The sequence below is a fragment of the Brachyistius frenatus genome, unplaced genomic scaffold (assembly GCF_029030835.1).
Source record: "Brachyistius frenatus isolate BFR_SWC_R1_liver_20210118 unplaced genomic scaffold, ASM2903083v1 Contig_9, whole genome shotgun sequence".
NCBI lineage: Eukaryota > Metazoa > Chordata > Actinopteri > Embiotocidae > Brachyistius > Brachyistius frenatus.
This window is the reverse complement of record NW_027210608.1, coordinates 6,581,909-6,604,275: the sequence shown is the minus strand read 5'-3', so window position 1 is coordinate 6,604,275 and position 22,367 is coordinate 6,581,909. Positions and strand designations below refer to the sequence as shown.

Here is a 22,367-nt window from a genome sequence, read left to right as displayed (position 1 = left end):
TGACCTTTGACCTGTCCGATGGCTCTTTGGATAGGACGGATCCAGTTTCCGTCAATTGTTTCAGAGCTCCCCGCTCCGCCTGTTTAGAAACCTTCAGTCGCGATGATTTGATGCTGATTAGCTGTAAATAACCATGTGACTTCCTGACCGTCCTGTTTCCCACTATCACAATGCAACGCAGTGAGCAATGTTTTGCATGAAAACTTGAGGCTGTAGCCACATTTATAACAGGTGAACAATGGCTGCGAGTTGATTTGCTTGAGCGAGTCTCCGATTAGTCGATCAAATCCCCCCCCCCACGATTAATCGATCAAACCCCCCCCTCCCCCCACGACGTGTCACCTGAACGCTGCACAGCTGAAGGAAATAAAACGAGTCGACGTGTTCAATACAGGTGATCTGCTTCAGTTTGACTGTTAACCCAGAAAAAAGTGCCAATTAGAAAGATGTCCTTCTCGTTTTAAATGTCAAAACTTCTCGTGTTTTTTTTTTTTTTAAACAAGCTGTGTGATTATTTCCAGGTTTACGTGAAACCGTGGCAGATCTTTAAAGCGGTCTAACTCCCGGACTTCACAATCGCAGGGTTGCTCATTGCCTTCAAAATTTAAGTGTAATTCTTAATTAAATGGACAAAAGTTAATACGCTGAACAGTTCCTGCTGAAAAAAAAAAAAAAGTTCCCGCTGCTAATAATCCAATGTTAATTTGTTTTGACTTTAATCCCATCAGATGCCTGAAAAAAAAAAAAAAAAAAAAGATATTTCAATTCTGTTTGCGAGTCGTGAATTATCACCGAGTGTGATTGACAAAACGTGTGAGGCGGGACGTCCTCACAGATGTGTTCAGACCTGTTCACGGTCATGTCGGATGACTTCAGACGTGTCATATGAAAATGTGTGAAAGAGTGAGACTGTGCTTTGAAGGTGTTGAGTGTGTCTCTGTGGATAGGGCGCTGATTGCGACGTGTAAACCGATAAAAGCTGATCATTCAACCAACTTCTGCATTTCCTTCCTCATTTTAAAGTGATAAAAGCATCTTTCAGCTCCGACAGTGATTCAAATGCGAGGCGGTCGTTTCACTGATGACTGAAGCAGGAAATAGAATAGGAAAACATACACTATAAAAAAATAAATAATTGTGTTTTTTTTTGGTGATATTAGATGTTTCAGTACAGAAATCCACAACAGCACGAAACGAAGTAGAAGTGCAGCTTTAATGAAACATCACATCTAAAGAAACAAGCATTTGTGAAAACTCTAGGTTTGATCAAATTAAATTAAATACCATTGCACTATTACAAATTAAACCGTTTGAATTAAACATTGAGATTTTATGCTATTTAAATATTTTTACAAATTGCGTAACAAAGAATATCAGCAAAATACAAATTTGAAGTAAATCTATTTCTAATTTATGTTCGTCACATACTCCATTATTGGCCATGAAATTCATGTTTTATGTGATATGGAGTTTGGTCATTGTTGGTTCATATTTAACTGTATTACAGATGTGAATTAAGATTTGAGCTTTTTCAAATTAATCTTAACAATTTGAGTTGATTTATTAACTCATCTTCTATCAAAATATCCTGTTAGAAGTTCATTGCGGTCGTTTTCCACCTTGGAGAACATTTATTTGCAGCACATGACTGACTGTAGCTGCATATTGACGGATAATAACTTCTGACTACTTTTAGGACGAAATGCTTTGTGAATGATTTTTGTTGTTGTTTTTTTGGGAACATTAGGACGGAGTTGCTTTTTATTTCTTAGCAGTTTGTCCCTCCGGTGTGAGTTTGGAGCTCCTTTAGCTGGATGTTTTTGTGAATCCATCCCGTCGTGTAACAAGAGCACAGAGGAGACAGCGGAACATATCTTATTTATGACCATCTGTCTGCACATGAAAGCCGGGACAATCATTTACTATTCATATTCCCTGACACACTCCTGACCGCACATCTATGGAGGAGGAGGGGGGAACAGGAAGTTATAAAAGGTGACATCGCCATGACGAGCAGCGAACACATCACACGATCCAAAGAATCACAGAGTCCACGATTGTTTCTTTTTATTACAAAAACGGTGACAAATAAATAGAACGAAACAATGTAAAAATATAAGAGATTTTGGAGGAGAGGGGTGGTGCCATAGCAACGGTTTGTTCTGATAGCAATATGTCTAAAGTCAGATTGGTCCCTGGTTAAAAGATATGAGAAACATATTGTAGCACCGTTGTGTTGGTCATCATCATCATCATCATCATCATCATCACTGTACAGCTCTGCTGACCGCGTAAATCACAGACAGTTCACATGAATGCAGGACAAACTCGAAAACAACTGAATTAGCTGTGGATCAGGTAGAAAAGGGCCACTGCTTACGCTTTCATTTCATATAAATATAATATATTAATTTATACATTGTACACTAGAATGTCTATCACATACGCCACTCAGGTAAACACGTGAATCGAAGGCAGCTGATCATTTTTAAAAACCAAAAATGGGTGGGAAACAACTGAAATGAAGTCTTTGCGCTGCGCGGGGTGACAAACTTTGACGGCGAGGCGATTCTGTGCGGACGTCTGCGCTTCAGCAACCAACCTCGGATATGAAAACTGACGTCACGTCACGTACTCCTAAACTTCTGAAGGCATTGAAATCGTTTGTACAATCTTAAGGAGCGAGTGACACGCGCGCGTGTGTGTGTGTGTGTGTGTGTGTGTGTGTGTGGGGAGTCTGAGTATGTGCAAACATTCAGCCGATGACATGAGATCACAACCCTGAATTCACTACAGATAGCGTAGCATTGCTGTCAGAATTCAAACGTCTACTAAAGTGTGCCAAATAAACCGAGGACGCGGACGCGTCGAGGACGTCGACTAGCGCACCAGGAGGAAGGTGAGTCCCGCGAGGCCGACGCCAGCGGCGGCGAACAGCGCGGTCTTCATGGACGAGTCCTGACTCACTTCTCTGGCACTCTGGGAGAACTTGCAGAATCCTTCCTGCAGCGGGAGGAAAGAGAAAGAAAAGAAAAGACCAGGAAATGTTGAGTCGGGAGCAGGAAACTTTTTGTTTACCAGCAAGAGGGAAGATCCTTCTGCTACCTCAAGTTCATCCTCAATAAGCCGTTTCAGTCAAAGAGGACGCGTCGGTCCGCCAACGTGACTTCGGGCTAACGGAGCGGCAGTCGTACTCATATTTTGGAAAACGTGTCTCCGTCACCGACGGCTCCTCCAGAAAACTGGACAAGTATTTGCGCTCCGAGGCCGCTGCTGATAACGCCAACCGGTTTTAAAATATTCTCACAGAACGGCAGTTTTTCACAGTTAAAAAAAAAAAAAAAAAAAAAAGTCAACCTGAAGTCACAGGAAAGAAAGTGACAGTTTATATTCAAATGTACGATGACCTTAACGTATTGAAAACAGGGTACGAGCGCTGCTGTTCAAACACTGCAGCAGCTGTATTTCTCCGTGGTGTTTTCAAACTGAAGCAGCACCTGCTCTCAGCTGCAGGTGCTGCTTCACAGCTGCTTGTTTTTCTGGTCATACCACGCCGACTCTCAATGTGCCTCATGACAAACTCAACACGCTGCAGCTTTGACTGTTACTACGAAGTCCATCTGGCCGGGTTGCTTACACGTCTGTTGGAAGCAGCTGCCAGCTGAAGAAAGGAAGGAGGGGGTCAGTGTGTGTGTGTGTGTGTGTGTGTGTGTGTGTTTACTTGGGTGAACCCATTCATAAAAGCAGACATTCAACTGATGCTGTGTTTAGTTTTTGTTGTTGTTGTTTTTTTTAAAGGATCCTGGGACTTTATTCTACCCACAATGCATCATAACTATCGCTTTAGGTTTATCCAGTAAATAAGCAACACCAAGCAGGTTTAAATGCGTCTTTTGTCCTTTTGATTTCGAGCCTACCGTCCTACACTGCCCGATAAAACTTTTGTCGTCTAACCATGTTAAAAAAAACACAACCTCGAATGGTCCGACGCCCGGCGTTGTTTGTCCCAGATTTGACACGGTTGGGGACTTTTTGTCGTAGCGTACATTCCCCCCCCCCCCCCGTGATTCTGGCCTGTAGGTACTCTACAGTTCACATCGCCACCGCAGCCCAGACACTCATCTCGCTGGCAAACAAGGTGGCATTTAAAAGAAAATGCCCCTACTCAATGTCATGAATCTGAACAGGAAACAAACATGATCCTATCAAACCGGGTGGTTTCCAGCAGCAGCAGCAGTGTAGAAACAATACTTTCGTTTTGAAATTGTCCATTTTCATTCGGCGTGCTGCCCTCGATGCCATCAAAATACCCTTCTTATCTACAGCTCGTGCGTCGACTCGGATCAGCTGCGCGGCGGCGGCCGTTATCAGTTCGGGAACAGACACGTCGTTACAACTCACCCAGCCGTCATTCTCCAACAGCCAGTCTTTCTTCTCCTCCCCCAGGTAGTCAGCTATGGTCTCGGCCAGACTCCTGCAGTTTACGGCCCGGTGCCCCAGCTCCTGCGTGGGGTCCGGCCCCGGCCTCGTGTCCTGCTCCGGCAGCTGCCTGGCCAGCACCCCGGTAAAGGTGAAGAGGGAAACAACCCTCCCCCAGTTCAAGTGTCCGTCTCCCACCAGCTCCTCCATCACCTTCCCGAGGCCGGAGCAGAGGTCCGGCCCGCACTGCCTCAGGAAGGTCTGGGCGAGGGAGTGGAAGCGAGCCTGGTGCTGCGTCTCCATGTCCCGGGCCATGTGCCTCATGGCGGCGGCTGACTCGCTGGGAGGTGGAGGGGCTGGACGTGGGCTTGTGCAGCACAGGGACAGGTAGTCCTCTGCCAGTGCACGGGTCTCTTTCCACAGCCCACTGGACATTTTCTACAAGCAGACAAAAAAATAATTCCTCTTAACTTAATGCTGATATGTGAAGAAGAAAGCAGCAAACGGTCGGTTGAGGCGACGAGAACAAAAAGAGTAACCAATTAAAATTATATTATTTTTTACTGTGAATATATCTGCTGATTACTTTTTGAATTACTTGTTTGGCCTAAACAAAAGAAAACTAACAAATAACAAGACGTATTTTATTTTTTTTAAAAGAAGGATCTTCATATTTTTTGTCAATGTAATAATCCATCAATCATTTCATCTTTAAACAAATTATGGTCTCACCACCAGGAAGCACATCTCTCTTCCCACAAGTTCCTCCTGGCTAGTTAACAGTGAGCATCAGCAAAAGACTTTATTCTTTTATTAACACAACTTTGTTGTTTCTTTTTTTCCAAAACGACCAAAAAAAACAAAAAAAAAAGATGTAAAAGTCAAATTTAAAGAAAGCCCAAATACAGACCGTAAAACAAATTGACTGATATTCATTATTTATTTATTTCTGTACAAATATGATCAATGATCCCTGAAATGTGCTTGACCCGACAAAGATGTGTAATGGAGGCCGGATATTTGAGTTTATTGTCCACACCGACATCAGTGCACTGAAACGGAGGAGTTCACTCATAACTATGAATAACTATTTAAAATAAAATAAAATAAATCACTAATAAAAATGATAGGCCTATTTTAACGTCCTCCTGCGTTGAGTGAAACAAACCCGGCTTCCGTCGACCAACACACCGAGACTCGTGTGTGGAGCGGGCCGACGTCAGCGTCACGTCGGTCGGGCTCGAATAAAGACCTTTTTTTTTTACGTCGGAGGTTCTTTTCTTCTCGATCATTTCAGCAGCGGGGAGTTAAAATGAGCGTCGTGATGAGGCAGGCTGGTGTTAGCGGTAGCTCCGGGAAAAAAGAAAAAAAAACCTCCGGAGAAACGAGCTCGCGTGAGCGGCAGTTGTCCGTTAACGATGCTCGAGGACGTGAATTTAACGGAAAACACGAATTATTCACGACGGTTGGGTTTTTTTTTTTTAAACGACGTCACAAAACGTCAACGGTCCGTCGTTTTAAAAGAAGGTTGTTGTTTTTTTTTAACCGGTGAACTCGCGGTTGTCTCCGGCGGCCTCTACTGCCTTTCTCCCCCCCCCTCCCCCCTCTTCTCCTCCTCCACCTCCTTCTCCTTCTCCGCTCACTGACTAACCGTTGATCTGTCACCAGAGCAATGGAGGACACAAAGGACCGTTCAAACTCCTCCAGCTCCGCTCCGACAGCCACGTCTACGCAGCAAACCCCGTTTAAAACCCCGCTTCACCGACACATCCGGACGGTTACACGAATACGAGTCGATGAAATGCACACACACACACATATATATAAATTTATATATATATATTTCTCCCCCCCCTCCGTGCGTAGATGGAACAAAAGCTTACCCTCCCAGCGATATCAGACGGCTCTCTGCGCTCACAGACGGCGGAAGGACAACCTCGGTTCATCTCACAGCTTCCCTTCAGCTGGCTGCACATTTATCACCTGACTCCGCCCACAACACTCAGCTGCAGAAAAACCCCTAAAAAAAAAAAAAAAATAAAAAAAAAAAAACCGGCACACGTATCTGGAAACACGCACCGGGCTCAATCTATAACTTTTCAAATAAATACCAAAAATAATAATAATAATAAAAATGTGTTGGTGTTTTAATGCTGGCTTACGTGAGCCAATCAGAGGAGACGACGGAAAGCTGCGTCTTGTCAACGTGGTGCGGAGTGTGAATACAACTTTACTGTCGCGTCTTTAAATGACGGTGCGGTGAATTAAAAAAAAAAATCATCCCTGGGTGTGATTTTCATAGGAGGGATGTTTCTCTGCAGGGACGTGAAGGTCGTGGGGTTTTGTGTTTCGACGTCACTCATCGCTACAGTCTCGTCCGTCTGTCCGTCTGTCTCCTCGCTGTCGGTCTGTGACGTAGGACACGCGGTCCTGATCTGCCGGAGGAACTGAGACATGCAAAGACTGTTTGTATTCAAATTACAAACACATTATAGGGCAGATCCGGTGATATTTCTGGCTTACCTGGTGATACTTGCGGTGTTTTCTCATCCATCGTTCCGCTTTTTAAAAACAAAAAAAATTCACTGCATAGTATGATCTCCGAAAATGTTATAAAAACGTCATACTATAGCATGTCGTCCAAAATGTCCTCTTTTTTTAAGATTAATTAAATGTTATATGTGAACAGAGCAGACACAGAATCGGCAATAATGAATAAAAAAAACAGTTTTATTGAATATAGTGAAGTAGTGGAGTTGTGTGTGTGTGTGTGTGTGTGTGTGTGTGTGTGTGTGTGTGTGTGTGCATGTGTGTGTGTGCAGAGTCCAGGTTGTGTAGTCAGTTAGGGGAGTGTATGTGTTTGAATGAGGTTTGCAGAGTGTCCAGGGATGTGTGTGTGTGTGTGTGTGTGTGTGTGTGTGTGTGTGTGTGTCCAGGTAATGGGGGGAGAGAGAGGCTGCAGGTGTGTGTCGCCCATCCCGACAGGGATCCTGACATGATGTCCAAAATATCACAGCAACGTCACTCTATAATGTGTCATGCAAAATGTCATAGTATAGTGTGTGTCCGTTGTGACGTGACGTTTCCCTCCTGCTCCCTCCGCTGACTGACGTACGGCGTGCTGCCGAGCGAAGAAAGGAGCATGGGCGCAACCAAGTGTACAAATCGGAGGGGGGAGTCGCAGGTTTTCCTTCGCAGGGGGGAAATAGATTGAAAATACAATGCAAACACAAGAGAAAGAACCTTTGACGGTGTTCATAAAAGGAGAATATATTTCACATATTTTCTACTGTTTATTGGAGGGATAGATTGGTATTTTCTCAGTGTTAGGGGGGGACTTCCCATTGGCAGGCAGCCCTGTTCCAGCTCCATACGTTGTAAATCCCCCTAGTGGCAGTCAGTGTAACTAAAGCAGAGACATTGAATGCTCAGCACATGAAGTAGTACCCTTTTCACAAAAACAGACTGTGACTGTCATACTCAGATGCTTCACTGATTTAACTAAACACAGGGTCCTAATGAATCGTCAGGTCTCGGGTTATTTACATCTCTACAGAAGAGGAAAGATGCAAATCACATCCAACTAGGAGTGAATCTAGGTCATCCTCAGAGCTGGGAGGCTGAAGTTGAATGCAACCTGTTTGGCACAGTTAAAATCAGAGGATTTTACTAAACTCTGGACATCATGGTGTGTTTTGTTCATACAGACACGTAAGGTAAATTTATACAGTTTGACAAAGTTTTTTTTTTTTTTTTACAGCTCCGCCTACATAAGAGGTGAATTAAAAGGAAGGGGAGCATCCTGTGTGTGAAACAGTGTCCTGTATATGGTACAAAGAACATAAGAAAAAATACTGAAAATGCTCTTTATTCATTGTTTAAAAGAAGATGACCTAAGCTGCTAAAGTTTGTGTATTTTGAGGTAAGAAAAATCCACAGTTACATTTATATTCGTCTCTTTTGGATAGTTACGAGACAAACTATGGCGGACCACCAGGACAGTAACAACGACAACAACAGCGCGTGAACTGATGCACATGATTTACAAAACAATCGGCAATATTATCCGTAGGGTTACATGGCAGTTTAATCATGCTGATGATTTCTACAGGTCATTTTGGCTCTTTACACAGATCATTATTTCCCACTATATTATCAGCAACACTTACATAATTACAAAATATCAGTCATCAAGCTATAACAATAACAAACGCTGGGAATCTAAACTCTCTATTCAACTTTCTGTATAAATGGATAACCACTCTACAGTTATGATATAATGAAATATTCTCATTCAAAGAGTTTACACGTTTGTGCTTTTGTGTGTTTGTATGAACACACTCCTGCTGGTTTCATGCAGGGACTTGAAGTATTGGCCGTCACAGGTTGCCGTCTTCACTGGAACAAAAACCACGACACAGACTCTACGCCCACAACTGCAATTAAGGAAGGAGGACAGTGTAAAAAAAAAAAAAAAAATCATCTGGAGGAACTAAATCCGTAAAATACAAGCAAATGTCTCAACAACCTCAACACACCTTTTTTCTAAAAAGGAAAAAGCTTACGTTAGAAAATAGATGTGTAGTTTATAACGTACTTAAAATGAGTTTTACCAAAGAAATGTATTTTATTTAAGAATTAGCTGGCTGCGACTGGTCACCAGATCTCGACCGACACTCGACTCAAAAACCTTTTACACTCTCCTCTTCATTCAAACTCAAATTATTAGGCTAAACTAACTCAAATATAATTTACAAAGTTAGAATTACAAAAATGAAAATTATAATTCATTTATTCATCTTTTTTTTTTTTTTTTAAATCTTAATGATATCCTTCAGATTAATTTATCAAACCTGACTGTTAGGCTATAGTGTATGCCTTTTTTTTTTTTTTTTAAAGTGAATTCATACTGTTTATATACCATGTGTATATATATATATATTTTTAAATAATTTGTATTATTAAAGTGGAAGGTCAAAATAGGACACTATAAGGTTCATTTACTGTGACAGCATTAAGACTTTAGATGCATCAGTCAAACCAGTTAAATAGTTGCTTCTTGTTATGGGGGGGTAAGTCCTGCTCACCCGTAAGGTGTGATCCCAGGAGGCCGAGCAGAGCGCCGTGCCATCAGGCGAAACTCTCACTCTGCTGACGCGGTTCTCGTGGCCAAACAGGACCGAGACGCGAGTTCCCTTCAAAACGTCCCACGCGTTTATGGTGTAATCGTTATAACCAGCGAAAAGTAGGCGTCCTGGGGGAGGCAGGCAGCGTGGGAGAAGATGGAAACAACAAAAGAGGAAGTAGGGAATTTTGGAATAAAAGGAAGTAGAGGCAAAGGATTCAGTGAAATGGTGCGACAGCGATCAGATATTTCCTGAGGCTCTAAAATGTGATATATTGAAGTGAGAATAGAGGTCTCAGAAGTTTATTTTAGGTCAAAAACCAAGTCTGTCATTTTCTGACTCTTTTCACAAGTCAAGTCAAACGTTATTGAGCACATTTCATTTGAATAAAAACTCCTTACCACTCAGGGAGAAGTCCACAGTGGAAGCACCGAATATGACGCTGTCCTTCTGGTAGATGGCGACTTCACGGTCAGCTCGCAAATCATAGAATCGACACTGAAGAGCGTCAACAAACACGCAACAACACAGACACGCAATGGGGATCTTTAGTCTGGGAATGGTCAACAGTACATATATTTATTAAGGTGTATCTTAGGGCCGAGATCATTTTATATACAGTACAGCTAAAAGTGACATGTGTATGTATGTATTTGTTGCTGCTTACAGTGCAGATATTTTTTAATGATGCCACAATCTGACAACTGTCTTTATAATGAAAAAGGAATCCCTAAATTCACACCGACACCAAATTATGTCCTGAAAAGGACTGAGTGAGCCCAATAAATCCATTTTACTCTTCTCCACCGGCACTGGGTACGTCAGATAAGGAGTCTTGCACAGGACACATCATAACAAACAGGTAAGAGGGTCAGTTGACGTGACTCACCGTGGCATCGTCAGAAGCAGAAGCAAAAGCATCTCCACTCGGATAGTACCTTGATACACATGACAGAAAGTAAAATTAGATTATTTTGGTACACCAATGTACTTCCTGTCAGAAAAAAACCCTGAAGTGAGTAGTTTTGCTGGTCTGTCTTTCACTGAAACTGAGCTGAAACTCAAAGAATAAAGATAAGATAAAAGAATAAAATGAATCGTTCATACAATTCTACATCTCTGTTTTCTTAACACATTTTTTAGTCATCCAACATCTCCTTCTCCTCGTATGAATATTTGGCTCAATCAATAAATAATTATCCATGAAAAGCTCAAATTTGAACATGCAGCATCACTTTCCAACATCTTAACAAGAAATAAACCACAACAGTTTTGCTTAATATTGATTCATGTTTTGAATAATTTGCTTACAATAACTCATTTCGTTTAAACTGCAAACCAAACTGTTGGATTAGATGGATTAAAACTCAAGGAAAATTAGAGATTAAAGAAGTTTGCGATTTATTGCGTTAATTTTTTAGTTTTCAACATCAAGGTCTCACAAAGTTTGCCAACATTGAAAATCAGAGAAGTTTCTCAGATGTGCTGTGATGTTTTGGATGTGTGCAAACATATATGACTAAAACCGTTTTGTTCTTTCCACAATCTGATTATCTAATATAGAACTGTGTCTCCTTTAGAATTTTAATGTCATCGTTGTCTGGGAAATTCTTTCTTTTTTTATGGTTTATTTTAATGAGGAACGAGGGAAACGTTGGTGGAAAATGTGTTTGACTTTTGTTTTCATCAACGAACCGGACTCACTTTACACAGTTGATATCGGAGTCGTGGCTGTCAAAAGACTGAATGTTCTGTCCAGAGCGCATGTCCCACACGTTGGCCTTCTTATCACAGCCCTGATAACACATGCAACAACACGCGCACACGAGAGAGAGAAAATACTGCTGCCGTTTAGGGGGAAAGTCTCCTTCTTAATATCTACAACATGTCACAGTTTCATGAAAACTAAATTTAGTCACCATGACCACAAACCCAGACCACAACACAGATTATCTTTCTCTCTCACCCCAGAGACAAAAGTGTTTCCGGTCTCAGATGGGGCGAGGTCCAGAGACAGGACATCAGCCGTGTGACCGTGGAAACTCTGCAGCAGCTGCCCGCTCTCCACGTCCCACAGGGCACAGGAGCCGTCGCCACTGGAGGTCAGGAGCTAAAAGACGCGCACACACAGTAGATATACAGTATATAGTCAGATGTACCCACACACAGACAGTACATACAAGGGCTAGGACATGAGACACACACACACACGCACACGTACACATACACACACGTACACACACACACACACACACACACACACACACACACGCACGCACGCACGCACGCACGCACACACACACACACACGACATACGTCAAGAAGCACAAGTACAAAACATAAAGCTTCTTTTAACCTAAAGTACATATAATGTGCATTGTGTTTTGTCATATTTTGATAATTCAAATGAGGTAACCTACATCTCATCCTCAAACCTGATCAGTTGAAATAATGAAGAATGATTTGTTTAAGGAAGTGTAAATACAAGCCAACATCTTAAAAACTCCACCAGCTGTACTGGATTCAGAAGAGGAGGAAGCCGATAAACATAAAATTCTCCGGGGAATTTCACAATGATTGAGCTCAAGGGTCAAATCAAACCGAGTGATACTGCTGGGGGATCACAGAAACTGAGTATAAAAAAATTGGTTTCGAATTAATTCAGAGAAATTGCAAAAAAAAAAAAAAAAAAGTGCAACGTGATTGGTCCTGGAGAACTAAGAGACGGTGTTTGTTTTTTGTTACTTGCAATAAAGGTGGTGATAATTAAACAAATTAAAAGGATTTGGTTAAAGTAGGGTAATTTTATTAATTTAAAATGGAGGAATCTTGTAAACTATATAAATATATATGGATGAATATATGGAACATATAACAAAAAATTAAAAATCCAGTTTACGTATGAAGAAGAATCATGGATGAGGTGTAAAACATTCAATAGTTCTAATGACCCTCATGTTCAATGTGATAACTAAGACATTATATTTATTGTACTGTGTACATGTGTGTGCATATATGTGTACGCATGTGCACGCACACACTCATGTGTCTGTGTGTATCTATGGTAACCGGTCACTGTTCGTGTATCGGTATAATAATATACATTTTATTGGTCCCTTTTAAATTAATTAAACTATATCATCCAAACTGATATTTATGGAATCAGTTCACCTATTTACTACTTCATTTATTTATCTATTTTCTATGTATACATGTTTTCTTATTCTTTCCCTCTTGTTATTTTGGTAATATTATGCTACAAAAACTAAGACACATGGTTGCTGTAAAATATTTACTTCTTTATGACTTTGGCTCAAAGACATTTTTTTTTAATTATTATTTTGTTTTTGGTCAAATAAACAGTTAGTTTTCAGTTTTTCTGTGAAAAGTTTTATTTCTTAAATGCTTTTAAAAAACTGGTAATAAATCTTAAACAGGGTTGTTCATCAGTTTACCAGGTGATCTTAATCAACAAGAAGAACGATCTCTCTGAAGATGACTGACAAATGCACACACATACAGTACACACACACATACAGTGTATACACACACACACACACACACGCACGCGCACACACACACACACACACACACACACACACACACACACACACACACACACACACACACACACACACACACACACGACATACAGTGGGTACGGAAAGTATTCAGACCCCTTTAAATTTTTCACTCTTTGTTTATTGCAGCCATTTGCTAAAATCAAAAAAGTTCATTTTATTTCTCATTAATGTACACTCAGCACCCCATCTTGACAGAAAAAAACTGAAATGTAGAAATTTGTGCAAATTTATTAAAAAAGAAAAACTGAAATATCACATGGTCATAAGTATTCAGACCCTTTGCTCAGTATTGAGTAGAAGCACCCTTTTGAGCGAGTACAGCCATGAGTCTTCTTGGGAATGATGCAACAAGCTTTTCACACCTGGATTTGGGGATCCTCTGCCATTCTTCCTTGCAGATCCTCTCCAGTTCCGTCAGGTTGGATGGTGAACGTTGGTGGACAGCCATTTTCAGGTCTCTCCAGAGATGCTCAATTGGGTTTAGGTCAGGGCTCTGGCTGGGCCAGTCAAGAATGGTCACAGAGTTGTTCCAAAGCCACTCCTTTGTTATTTTAGCTGTGTGCTTCGGGTCATTGTCTTGTTGGAAGGTGACCCTTCGGCCCAGTCTGAGGTCCAGAGCACTCTGGAAGAAGTTTTCTTCCAGGATATCTCTGTACTTGGCCGCATTCATCTTTCCTTCAATTGCAACCAGTCGTCCTGTCCCTGCAGCTGAAAAACACCCCCATAGCATGATGCTGCCACCACCATGTTTCACTGTTGGGATTGTATTGGGCAGGTGATGAGCAGTGCCTGGTTTTCTCCACACATACCGCTTAGAATTAACGCCAAAAAGTTCAATCTTGGTCTCATCAGACCAGAGAATCTTATTTCTCATAGTCTGGGAGTCTTTCATGTGTTTTTTGACAAACTCTATGCAGGTTTTCATATGTCTTGCACTGAGGAGAGGCTTCCGTCGGGCCACTCTGCCATAAAGCCCCGACTGGTGGAGGGCTGCAGTGATCGTTGACTTTGTGGAACTTTCTCCCATCTCCCTACTGCATCTCTGGAGCTCAGCCACAGTGATCTTTGGGTTCTTCTTTACCTCTCTCACCAAGGCTCTTCTCCCACGATTGCTCAGTTTGGCTGGACGGCCGGGTCTAGGAAGAGTTCTGGTCGTCCCAAACTTCTTCCATTTAAGGATTATGGAGGCCACTGTGCTCTTAGGAACCTTGAGTGCTGCAGAAATTATTTTGTAACCTTGGCCAGATCTGTGCCTTGCCACAACTCTGTCTCTGAGCTCCTTGGACAGTTCCTTCAACCTCATGATTCTCATTTGCTCTGACATGCACTGTGAGCTGTAAGGTCTTATATAGACAGGTGTGTGCCTTTCCTAATCAAGTCCAATCAGTTTAATTAAACACAGCTGGACTCCAATGAAGGAGTAGAACCATCTCAAGGAGGATCAGAAGAAATGGACAGCATGTGAGTTAAATATGAGTGTCACAGCAAAGGGTCTGAATACTTATGACCATGTGCTATTTCAGTTTTTATTATTTAATAAATTTGCACAAATTTCTACATTTCTGTTTTTTTCTGTCAAGATGGGGTGCTGAGTGTACATTAATGAGAAATAAAATGAACTTTTTTGATTTTAGCAAATGGCTGCAATGAAACAAAGAGTGAAAAATTTAAAGGGGTCTGAATACTTTCCGTACCCACTGTACGTCAAGAAGCACAAGTACAAAACATAAAGCTTCTTTTAACCTAAAGTACATATAATGTGCATTGTGTTTTGTCATATTTTGATAATTCAAATGAGGTAACCTACATCTCATCCTCAAACCTGATCAGTTGAAATAATGAAGAATGATTTGTTTAAGGAAGTGTAAATACAAGCCAACATCTTAAAAACTCCACCAGCTGTACTGGATTCAGAAGAGGAGGAAGCCGATAAACATAAAATTCTCCGGGGAATTTCACAATGATTGAGCTCAAGGGTCAAATCAAACCGAGTGATACTGCTGGGGGATCACAGAAACTGAGTATAAAAAAAATTGGTTTCGAATTAATTCAGAGAAATTGCAAAAAAAAAAAAAAAAAAAAAGTGCAACATGTGATTGGTCCTGGAGAACTAAGAGACGGTGTTTGTTTTTTGTTACTTGCAATAAAGGTGGTGATAATTAAACAAATTAAAAGGATTTGGTTAAAGTAGGGTAATTTTATTAATTTAAAATGGAGGAATCTTGTAAACTATATAAATATATATGGATGAATATATGGAACATATAACAAAAAATTAAAAATCCAGTTTACGTATGAAGAAGAATCATGGATGAGGTGTAAAACATTCAATAGTTCTAATGACCCTCATGTTCAATGTGATAACTAAGACATTATATTTATTGTACTGTGTACATGTGTGTGCATATATGTGTACGCATGTGCACGCACACACTCATGTGTCTGTGTGTATCTATGGTAACCGGTCACTGTTCGTGTATCGGTATAATAATATACATTTTATTGGTCCCTTTTAAATTAATTAAACTATATCATCCAAACTGATATTTATGGAATCAGTTCACCTATTTACTACTTCATTTATTTATCTATTTTCTATGTATACATGTTTTCTTATTCTTTCCCTCTTGTTATTTTGGTAATATTATGCTACAAAAACTAAGACACATGTTTGCTGTTAAATATTTACTTCTTTATGACTTTGGCTCAAAGACATTTTTTTTTAATTATTATTTTGTTTTTGGTCAAATAAACAGTTAGTTTTCAGTTTTTCTGTGAAAAGTTTTATTTCTTAAATGCTTTTAGAAAACTGGTCATAAATCTTAAACAGGGTTGTTCATCAGTTTACCAGGTGATCTTAATCAACAAGAAGAACGATCTCTCTGAAGATGACTGACAAATGCACACGCACACACACACACACACACACACACATACACACACACACATACACACATACAGTGTACACACACATACAGTGTACACACACACTGTGCATCAGGGACCTTCTGAACATACAAACAAGCACACAAAATGCCAAAATGTCAGCGAGTCCTCTGATGAAAACAGATTACGGGCACTTTAGAGACACATGCAGAGATCAGAGCTCCCTGCTGGCTGCTGGATTAGAGAGCTGCTGCTGGATGACCTCAGGCACAAAACACACCACATCCTGCCTGCAGAGAGCTACCGCAGCTCCGCTTTCAACATGAATGCAATTATCAGTAAGCCACAATTACTGACACACACACACACACACACACACACACACACACACACACACACACACACACACACACACACACACACACACACACACACACACACACACACACACACACACACACACACACACACACACACACACACACACACACACAGATGGAGAGATCAGAGAGCTTTTGCATGGGGCTGACTTTGCCTGCCACCTGCATGTTACCGTATATTAAATACTTCCAGGGGGTTGATTAAATCACAGAGTGAGCCCGCATGTGAACTCATAACACACAAGTCGGTGCAACAGCAGGTATGTTGAAATTTAAAGGCTGAAAACCGCAGCACTCCTTTCTTGTTGCTCTGTGATGGAAACCAAACTCTAAGGCCGTTTTAAAATGTTGAGTCTGTGCAGTACAAATAATAAATAGCAGAGACACCCATTGAGTCCTGAACCTCGTCCTTGCAGGTCTGTTGACCGTTTGTTTGTGTGTCTTTGTGTGTGAGATGCAGTATGAGGGGCAGACATGCATGTGTGTATTTAAGTGTTAAATGTTGCGCCCTGAGGTCAGTGTGCTCCACTCTCTCACAGATAAAAGCCACTCAGTGTCTATTAATATACCCAGGACAGAGCATCCCACCCCCTTGTCTCTTCAGCCTGCCATCCATCTCCTCTCTCCTCTTCTTACCCCCCCCGCCCCATTGTGCTGCTCCACCTCGCTGAGGGCCAGAGCGGCTAAATTATTAACGCCAAATGTCTCAGGCCACTTCCTTCATGTTCCTTCATGTTCCTTCATGTTCCTTCATGTTCTGTCCCATGTTCTGTCCCCTAACACCTTTCTTTCCTGTCGGGGAGCCGCAGGCACATGACGACAATAACCTTCAGTGACAGTATTTGAAATAAATGTATAAAATAAATAGAACTGTCCCATTTTAAGGTTATTTTTTATGATTATTTTTTGATGGCATTTAAATTGTATTAGACACGATAAACTACAGTATCTATGATAAGAATGAAACTGCAACAGGGCGAGTTTCAGTTCGACTGCAGCTGCTTCACAACACCGAACCCTTCGTCCTAATACCTGTGAGAAGCGAATCAGTGCTCACCTGCATGTCAGAGTTGGTGAAGGTGCATCCTGATACATAGTTGGTGTGCATGGCGACCGACTTCTTCTTCGCAGCCAAGTTCTCATTTTTGTCCAGTGACAGCGGGACGACTGAGCACTTGTTATCCAGTCCGCTTTGGGAGGAGATAAAAAGGTTTTACAGTTAAATAAGTCTCCTAGCAGCGTAGGGCTGTCACGTTTTAATGAAAGTTTAGCTGACGATTGTTAGTCATCCAAATAATTGCAATGAACAATTTATTAGTCTTTTCATTTTAGACCACTATTACGGTATAAACCTAATCAGAGTTTCAAAATCTAGTTTATGAAGAACAAGAACTATTTACTGACATTAAAATTAGAAATCTAAAAGTCCAAATTACTGTTTGCCTTCTAAGCTTTGTAAATAAACTTGCACGGGCAGATATAACACGAATAAAAACTTTATTGGTCCCTTTTATTGTCAGTAATTTTTCTGCATACTTCAGTAATAGGTTTTTATAATAATTAAATCAAATATTATGGTGGCGCCAACTTTCCACTTATGTGCTACTAAACCACCGTGGCCGAAGGGGAAGCAATGAGATGACATCAACAAAAAAGGAGCAGTCAAACCACAAATGTTGGAAAATGATGTATTATGGTGACAGAAATCTGACATTTCTATCAGTTTCACCGAGCTGTGTTTATACAGATGGATGGAAACAATTTGAACAATTATGCAAAATAATTGTGCTCAACTCAAATAATTGCAATCAGGCAATTGCGTATAATTGTGACAGACCTACGATCGGGGCAGCCTACCAGTCCTTACTCACTATTTATGATTAAACAGAGTTTAGGGAATTCAGTCAGATTCAGTACATTGAAATACGTCCTACTGAATTTAGTGCCACTGAGCATTTACCAAACAGACACATTTACTGAACATTAACAGACAAGAGAAGCAGCCATCTTTTATATAAAACAGTTTCAATTATACACTACTTTGAAAAATATAACCACGAGCGTATAAGAGTACAAATTTAAAAAAATAAAAACTCGCTTAAGATAATGTATATTCTCTCTTTTATAACAGGAAAACTTGACAAACATATTGTTTCACTTTAGAGTAAAGTTATTTGTTTCTGATTAGTCAATTAAACATGTGATGAAAATGTAAAAAAAAAACCTCTTTGTACTCACCCACATGCCACAGCACAGCCTGAGGGTGCATAAGCACATGCCATAACCCATGTACATGGCAGGGTCACCCCGTGCTCCTGTAGGACACACACAGCAGAAACACACACAAATGCACCACAGAGCACAACAGCAGCTATTGGGAAGAAAATTGAATATTTAATAACAATAGGGCTTTCGCTCTGTTCGGTGCTCGGTCCACGATTCATTTAATATTTAATTTAAAGAATAACTCTGGTCTGTTCTTTTACACACGGACACCTCACACACAGCTGCAGCAAATCTGGATGAGGTGAGTATTAATAGAGATTACGTTTAGTGTGGTTACGTCTGCCCCATCAAGAGGCACGGTGGTTAAACCAGGCCGAATCCTGGCTACCATTAAAGTGCACTCAGGCACGCACGCACGCACACACGCACACGCACACGCACACACACGCACACACACACACACACACACACACACACACACACACACACACACACACACACACACACACACACAGGGGACAGATGGACAGATAATCTTTTAACGCATATTTCCATGTGATCGTGTCGGGCCATCTCTCTCGGAGGAGCAGAGGATGACCCGCCCACTCAACACCAGCACACATGGTGAAGAGAGGCCGAACCTACAGCGTCCGAAGGGAAATTTAAGATACTCTTGGCTTTATATAACATAGTGGAGAAGTAGGGGAGTTTTTGTGGGGCAACCAGGCCTCTGGAAATAACCGTCCTTTTCATTTATTTTTTTTCCCAAAGACGCTTTTTTTTCTTCACTTGAATGGATATTAAATTCCATTTTTTTGACTTAAAGTGACATCACAGAAGTATAAAGCAGGAGTGAGTCTCTGCAGAGACACGTAAAACTTCAGGTGTACTTGAAAACATTAAAAGCACCATCGTAGTCAGAAAGTTTTGTAGGGAACACAGGAAACGCTAGTTAAAATTAGTTTCACAGTACTTGTTGTTGGATTATAAATTTAGTGGATGAACTCAGTGTTTTGTTCCAAAATGATTTCTTCTCCTTGTTCTTCTGAACACGGGGATTTTTTTGTTTGTTTATTAGAAAGCGTGAAAGCTTACATGAACAATTGATGGATTTGTGTGTTCCTGAATTGATTACTGAGATTCTCCTTAAAAGAAACATTCAAAAACACATTTACAGTAGTCAAGATGCTTTGCCTGCATATCTTCTAAACCCAACAGGGAAATATCAGAACTCTACCAAAGTGTATTTTTAGAAAAAAAAAAAAAAAAAAAAAAAAAGGTTTCAGCCTCTAATTAATTAACAGCTAAACATTTGTTTCTACAAAAATATCTAAAACATATGATATTGACCCACTTCATCCATCGCAGGATTCTTTTACAAATGCACAAACACGTCCGCTCACCTTATTAAGAGTGTACGCGTCCCAGACGATCACTTTTCCATCCTAGATTAGAGAAGCACGTTAGTATTAAAATAACCCTGTGTGTGTGTGTGTGTGTGTGTGTGTGTGTGTGTGTGTGTGTGTGTGTGTGTGTGTGTGTGTGTGTGTGTGTGTGTGTGTGTGTGTGTGTGTGTGTGTGTGTGTGTGTGTGTGTGCCGGTGTGCACCTGTGAGGAGCTGACCAGACGCCGCTTGTCTTTGCACCAGTCCATACACAGCACCTTGTTCCCGTGACCCTTCAGCACACGCCTGGTCTTTATGGAGAGAGCACCCAACACCTCGATCTTCTCAGCCACCTGGTTCACTGAGGTGTGACACACACACACACACACACACACGCACACACACACGCACACACATTGAATTTTTGAGAGCTGCAGAAATGTTATCTGCATATTGTAGCCTATATATTAAATATCAAAAGTATAAAATACAGCAGGTGCTAGTTTAAGATGTCACTTGAAGCTGGAGTGCAGCACTTTTAATTACAGATGTCCGTTAGGTTCAAACCTCTGCCAAACAATTTCACAAAGTGCTGATAAAGCCTTCCTGTATTTTACAGTAAAATCACTTAAAGCTACACCAAACAGTTATTGGAGTAGCTTTTTTTCTTCTTCTTCTCAGTGATGGTGTTTGTCAAACATTTGGTTGAGGTTCTGTAACTATTTCATATTTCTTTGTAATTACTATCATTGCCAAAAGAGGTCGACAGAAGCTCTGCACCGCCTGTTTAAAGTTTCTAGCTCGCTTTCTGTTGCTGCCCCACTGGGCAGGTCCATCTTTAACATCGTTATATTTTACAATGTGTTCATAGGTTTTGCATGTGAAATCTTATCCTGCAAAATAACAAAACAAAACAAAAAAAAAATAAATGAGCTGTCAGATAATCGCAGTGGAGAAGAAACTAACGATATTTAACTCTGAAATTTACGCAGCGGAAATAAAAAGTGGCAGAAAAAACAAAAAACAAGTGACGGTAATAACGTTGTTTTAATTGATTTTTTTTTTTTTTTTTAACAAACAACAAAAAAAGCGACGACACAGTGTCACAGTGGGTAAAGGTCAATAGATGTGTTGTTGTTGTTGTTGTTGTTGTTGTTTGTTTCGGTGTCACTTACACTCCACGTCGCTGAGCTTGGCCCGCTCCTCCTCCAGCTTCTTCTTCAGACCGTCGCTCTCCCTCTTCAGTGACGCCAGGGTTTCCCCCTTCACGAGCCCCTGACAAGCCATCTTCGAGAGGCAAACAACAAACAAACAAACAAACAAACAAACAAACAAACACAAGAGAGGACGAAGAGGGGGAGCGGGAAACAAGAGGGGAGACGGGGGACGGGGTGGGGGGGACGTTGGAGAAACGGGACGGTTGTTTGGGGGTTAGAGGTTTGTTGAAATAGTCCTCGAGAGCGACAGCGATGCTGCCGCGCGTGCTCCACTCTGCTCCTCTGCTCAGCCTCCTCCTCCTCCTCCTCCTCCTCCTCCTCCTCCTCCTCCTGTACCACTATTCACAGTCACTGTCGCCACCGACACGCTACCAGGTCGATGGTTCACTGTTTACTGTGGACGCTTCATGAATTCACCTGAGCTTCAACCTACTGTGACGAGGTCTTCTTTATTCCAGTTCTTGACCTCATCCTCGGCCTACATGTTGCTTGTTGAATCTGTCTTGCTCACGCACATTTAATCCTTATTAATTGATCTGTATGAATATTTAATGTAGCATTTCAAAACACACGGGCCTGTAATTTTAATACTGAGCTAACTTAATAGCCTCCGATATGAGCTCAGTCATGACATTACAGCACATTACTGTTGTTCTTGAAAAATGAATCAAATTCCTCTTCAAGAAATGGACACTCGTTTCAACTTCTTTTTTTTGGGCTCATTTCTCCATAAGGGGGTCATTCAAATGTCATTTAATATAATCATTACACCAAATCTAAAAGTCAAGTTATAATATTGTGAAAGAGTTGTCTGTAGCAGCAGAAGGTTTATCTCTTTATTCCACCAAGGATGGTATATTAGTTTGATTCATTGGATATAGCCTATTACCACGTGAATTAAGAAGTAAAGGCAGTTAAAAAAAATTAAAAAAAAAGTAAATGTGGCATATGTTGTTTAGTAAATTGACGGTAAAAATCAAATCAAATCAAAAAATATTAAGTGAATGTAGTGCATTTATTTTTATGAGTAACATTTACCCAGTGGTGTTGAGTGGATTTATCTCAGGAATTGACTAAGGATCTTAATTACATTATTCAATTTTCTATGTCACAGTATTAAATGTATCTATCCAGACACATTTAAA

The 22,367-nt window shown here is 40.9% G+C and overlaps 2 protein-coding genes across 2 annotated transcripts; both read right to left on the bottom strand.

Moving 5' to 3' along the window:
• Positions 1-2,733: 2,733 nt before the first annotated feature.
• Positions 2,734-6,445, bottom strand: bcl2l10 (BCL2 like 10). Its single transcript, XM_069690512.1, has 3 exons — positions 6,303-6,445; positions 4,402-4,857; positions 2,734-3,003 (listed from the first exon to the last, which is right to left on the bottom strand). Exons 1-3 carry the CDS (start codon positions 6,393-6,395, stop codon positions 2,881-2,883), a joined length of 672 nt encoding a protein of 223 aa, XP_069546613.1. The 5' UTR covers positions 6,396-6,445; the 3' UTR covers positions 2,734-2,880.
• A 1,826-nt stretch (positions 6,446-8,271) lies between these two features.
• On the bottom strand, positions 8,272-21,489 carry gnb5b (guanine nucleotide binding protein (G protein), beta 5b). Its single transcript, XM_069690511.1, has 11 exons — positions 21,181-21,489; positions 20,230-20,366; positions 20,025-20,066; positions 18,634-18,710; positions 17,453-17,585; positions 11,512-11,655; positions 11,250-11,341; positions 10,435-10,483; positions 9,947-10,043; positions 9,507-9,673; positions 8,272-8,855 (listed from the first exon to the last, which is right to left on the bottom strand). The coding sequence occupies exons 1-11, from the start codon at positions 21,290-21,292 to the stop codon at positions 8,844-8,846; spliced, it is 1,062 nt and encodes a 353-aa protein (XP_069546612.1). The 5' UTR covers positions 21,293-21,489; the 3' UTR covers positions 8,272-8,843.
• Between the last annotated feature and the right edge of the window lie 878 nt (positions 21,490-22,367).

Bases quoted from the DNA above. Each gene is read 5' to 3' on its own strand.
- bcl2l10 (XM_069690512.1), bottom strand. From the start codon at position 6,395: ATGTGCAGCCAGCTGAAGGGAAGCTGTGAGATGAACCGAGGTTGTCCT. The intron at 4,858-6,302 runs GTAAGCTTTTGT...GTCTGCTTGTAG, and splicing joins CGTCTGATATCGCTGGGAGG to AAAATGTCCAGTGGGCTGTG. The intron at 3,004-4,401 runs GTGAGTTGTAAC...CTCCCGCTGCAG, and splicing joins TGTTGGAGAATGACGGCTGG to GAAGGATTCTGCAAGTTCTC.
- gnb5b (XM_069690511.1), bottom strand. From the start codon at position 21,292: ATGGCTTGTCAGGGGCTCGTGAAGGGGGAAACCCTGGCGTCACTGAAG. The intron at 10,484-11,249 runs GTGAGTCCGGTT...ATGTGTATCAAG, and splicing joins TCCGATATCAACTGTGTAAA to GTACTATCCGAGTGGAGATG. The intron at 9,674-9,946 runs GTAAGGAGTTTT...TGCCTCCCCCAG, and splicing joins TGTGGACTTCTCCCTGAGTG to GACGCCTACTTTTCGCTGGT.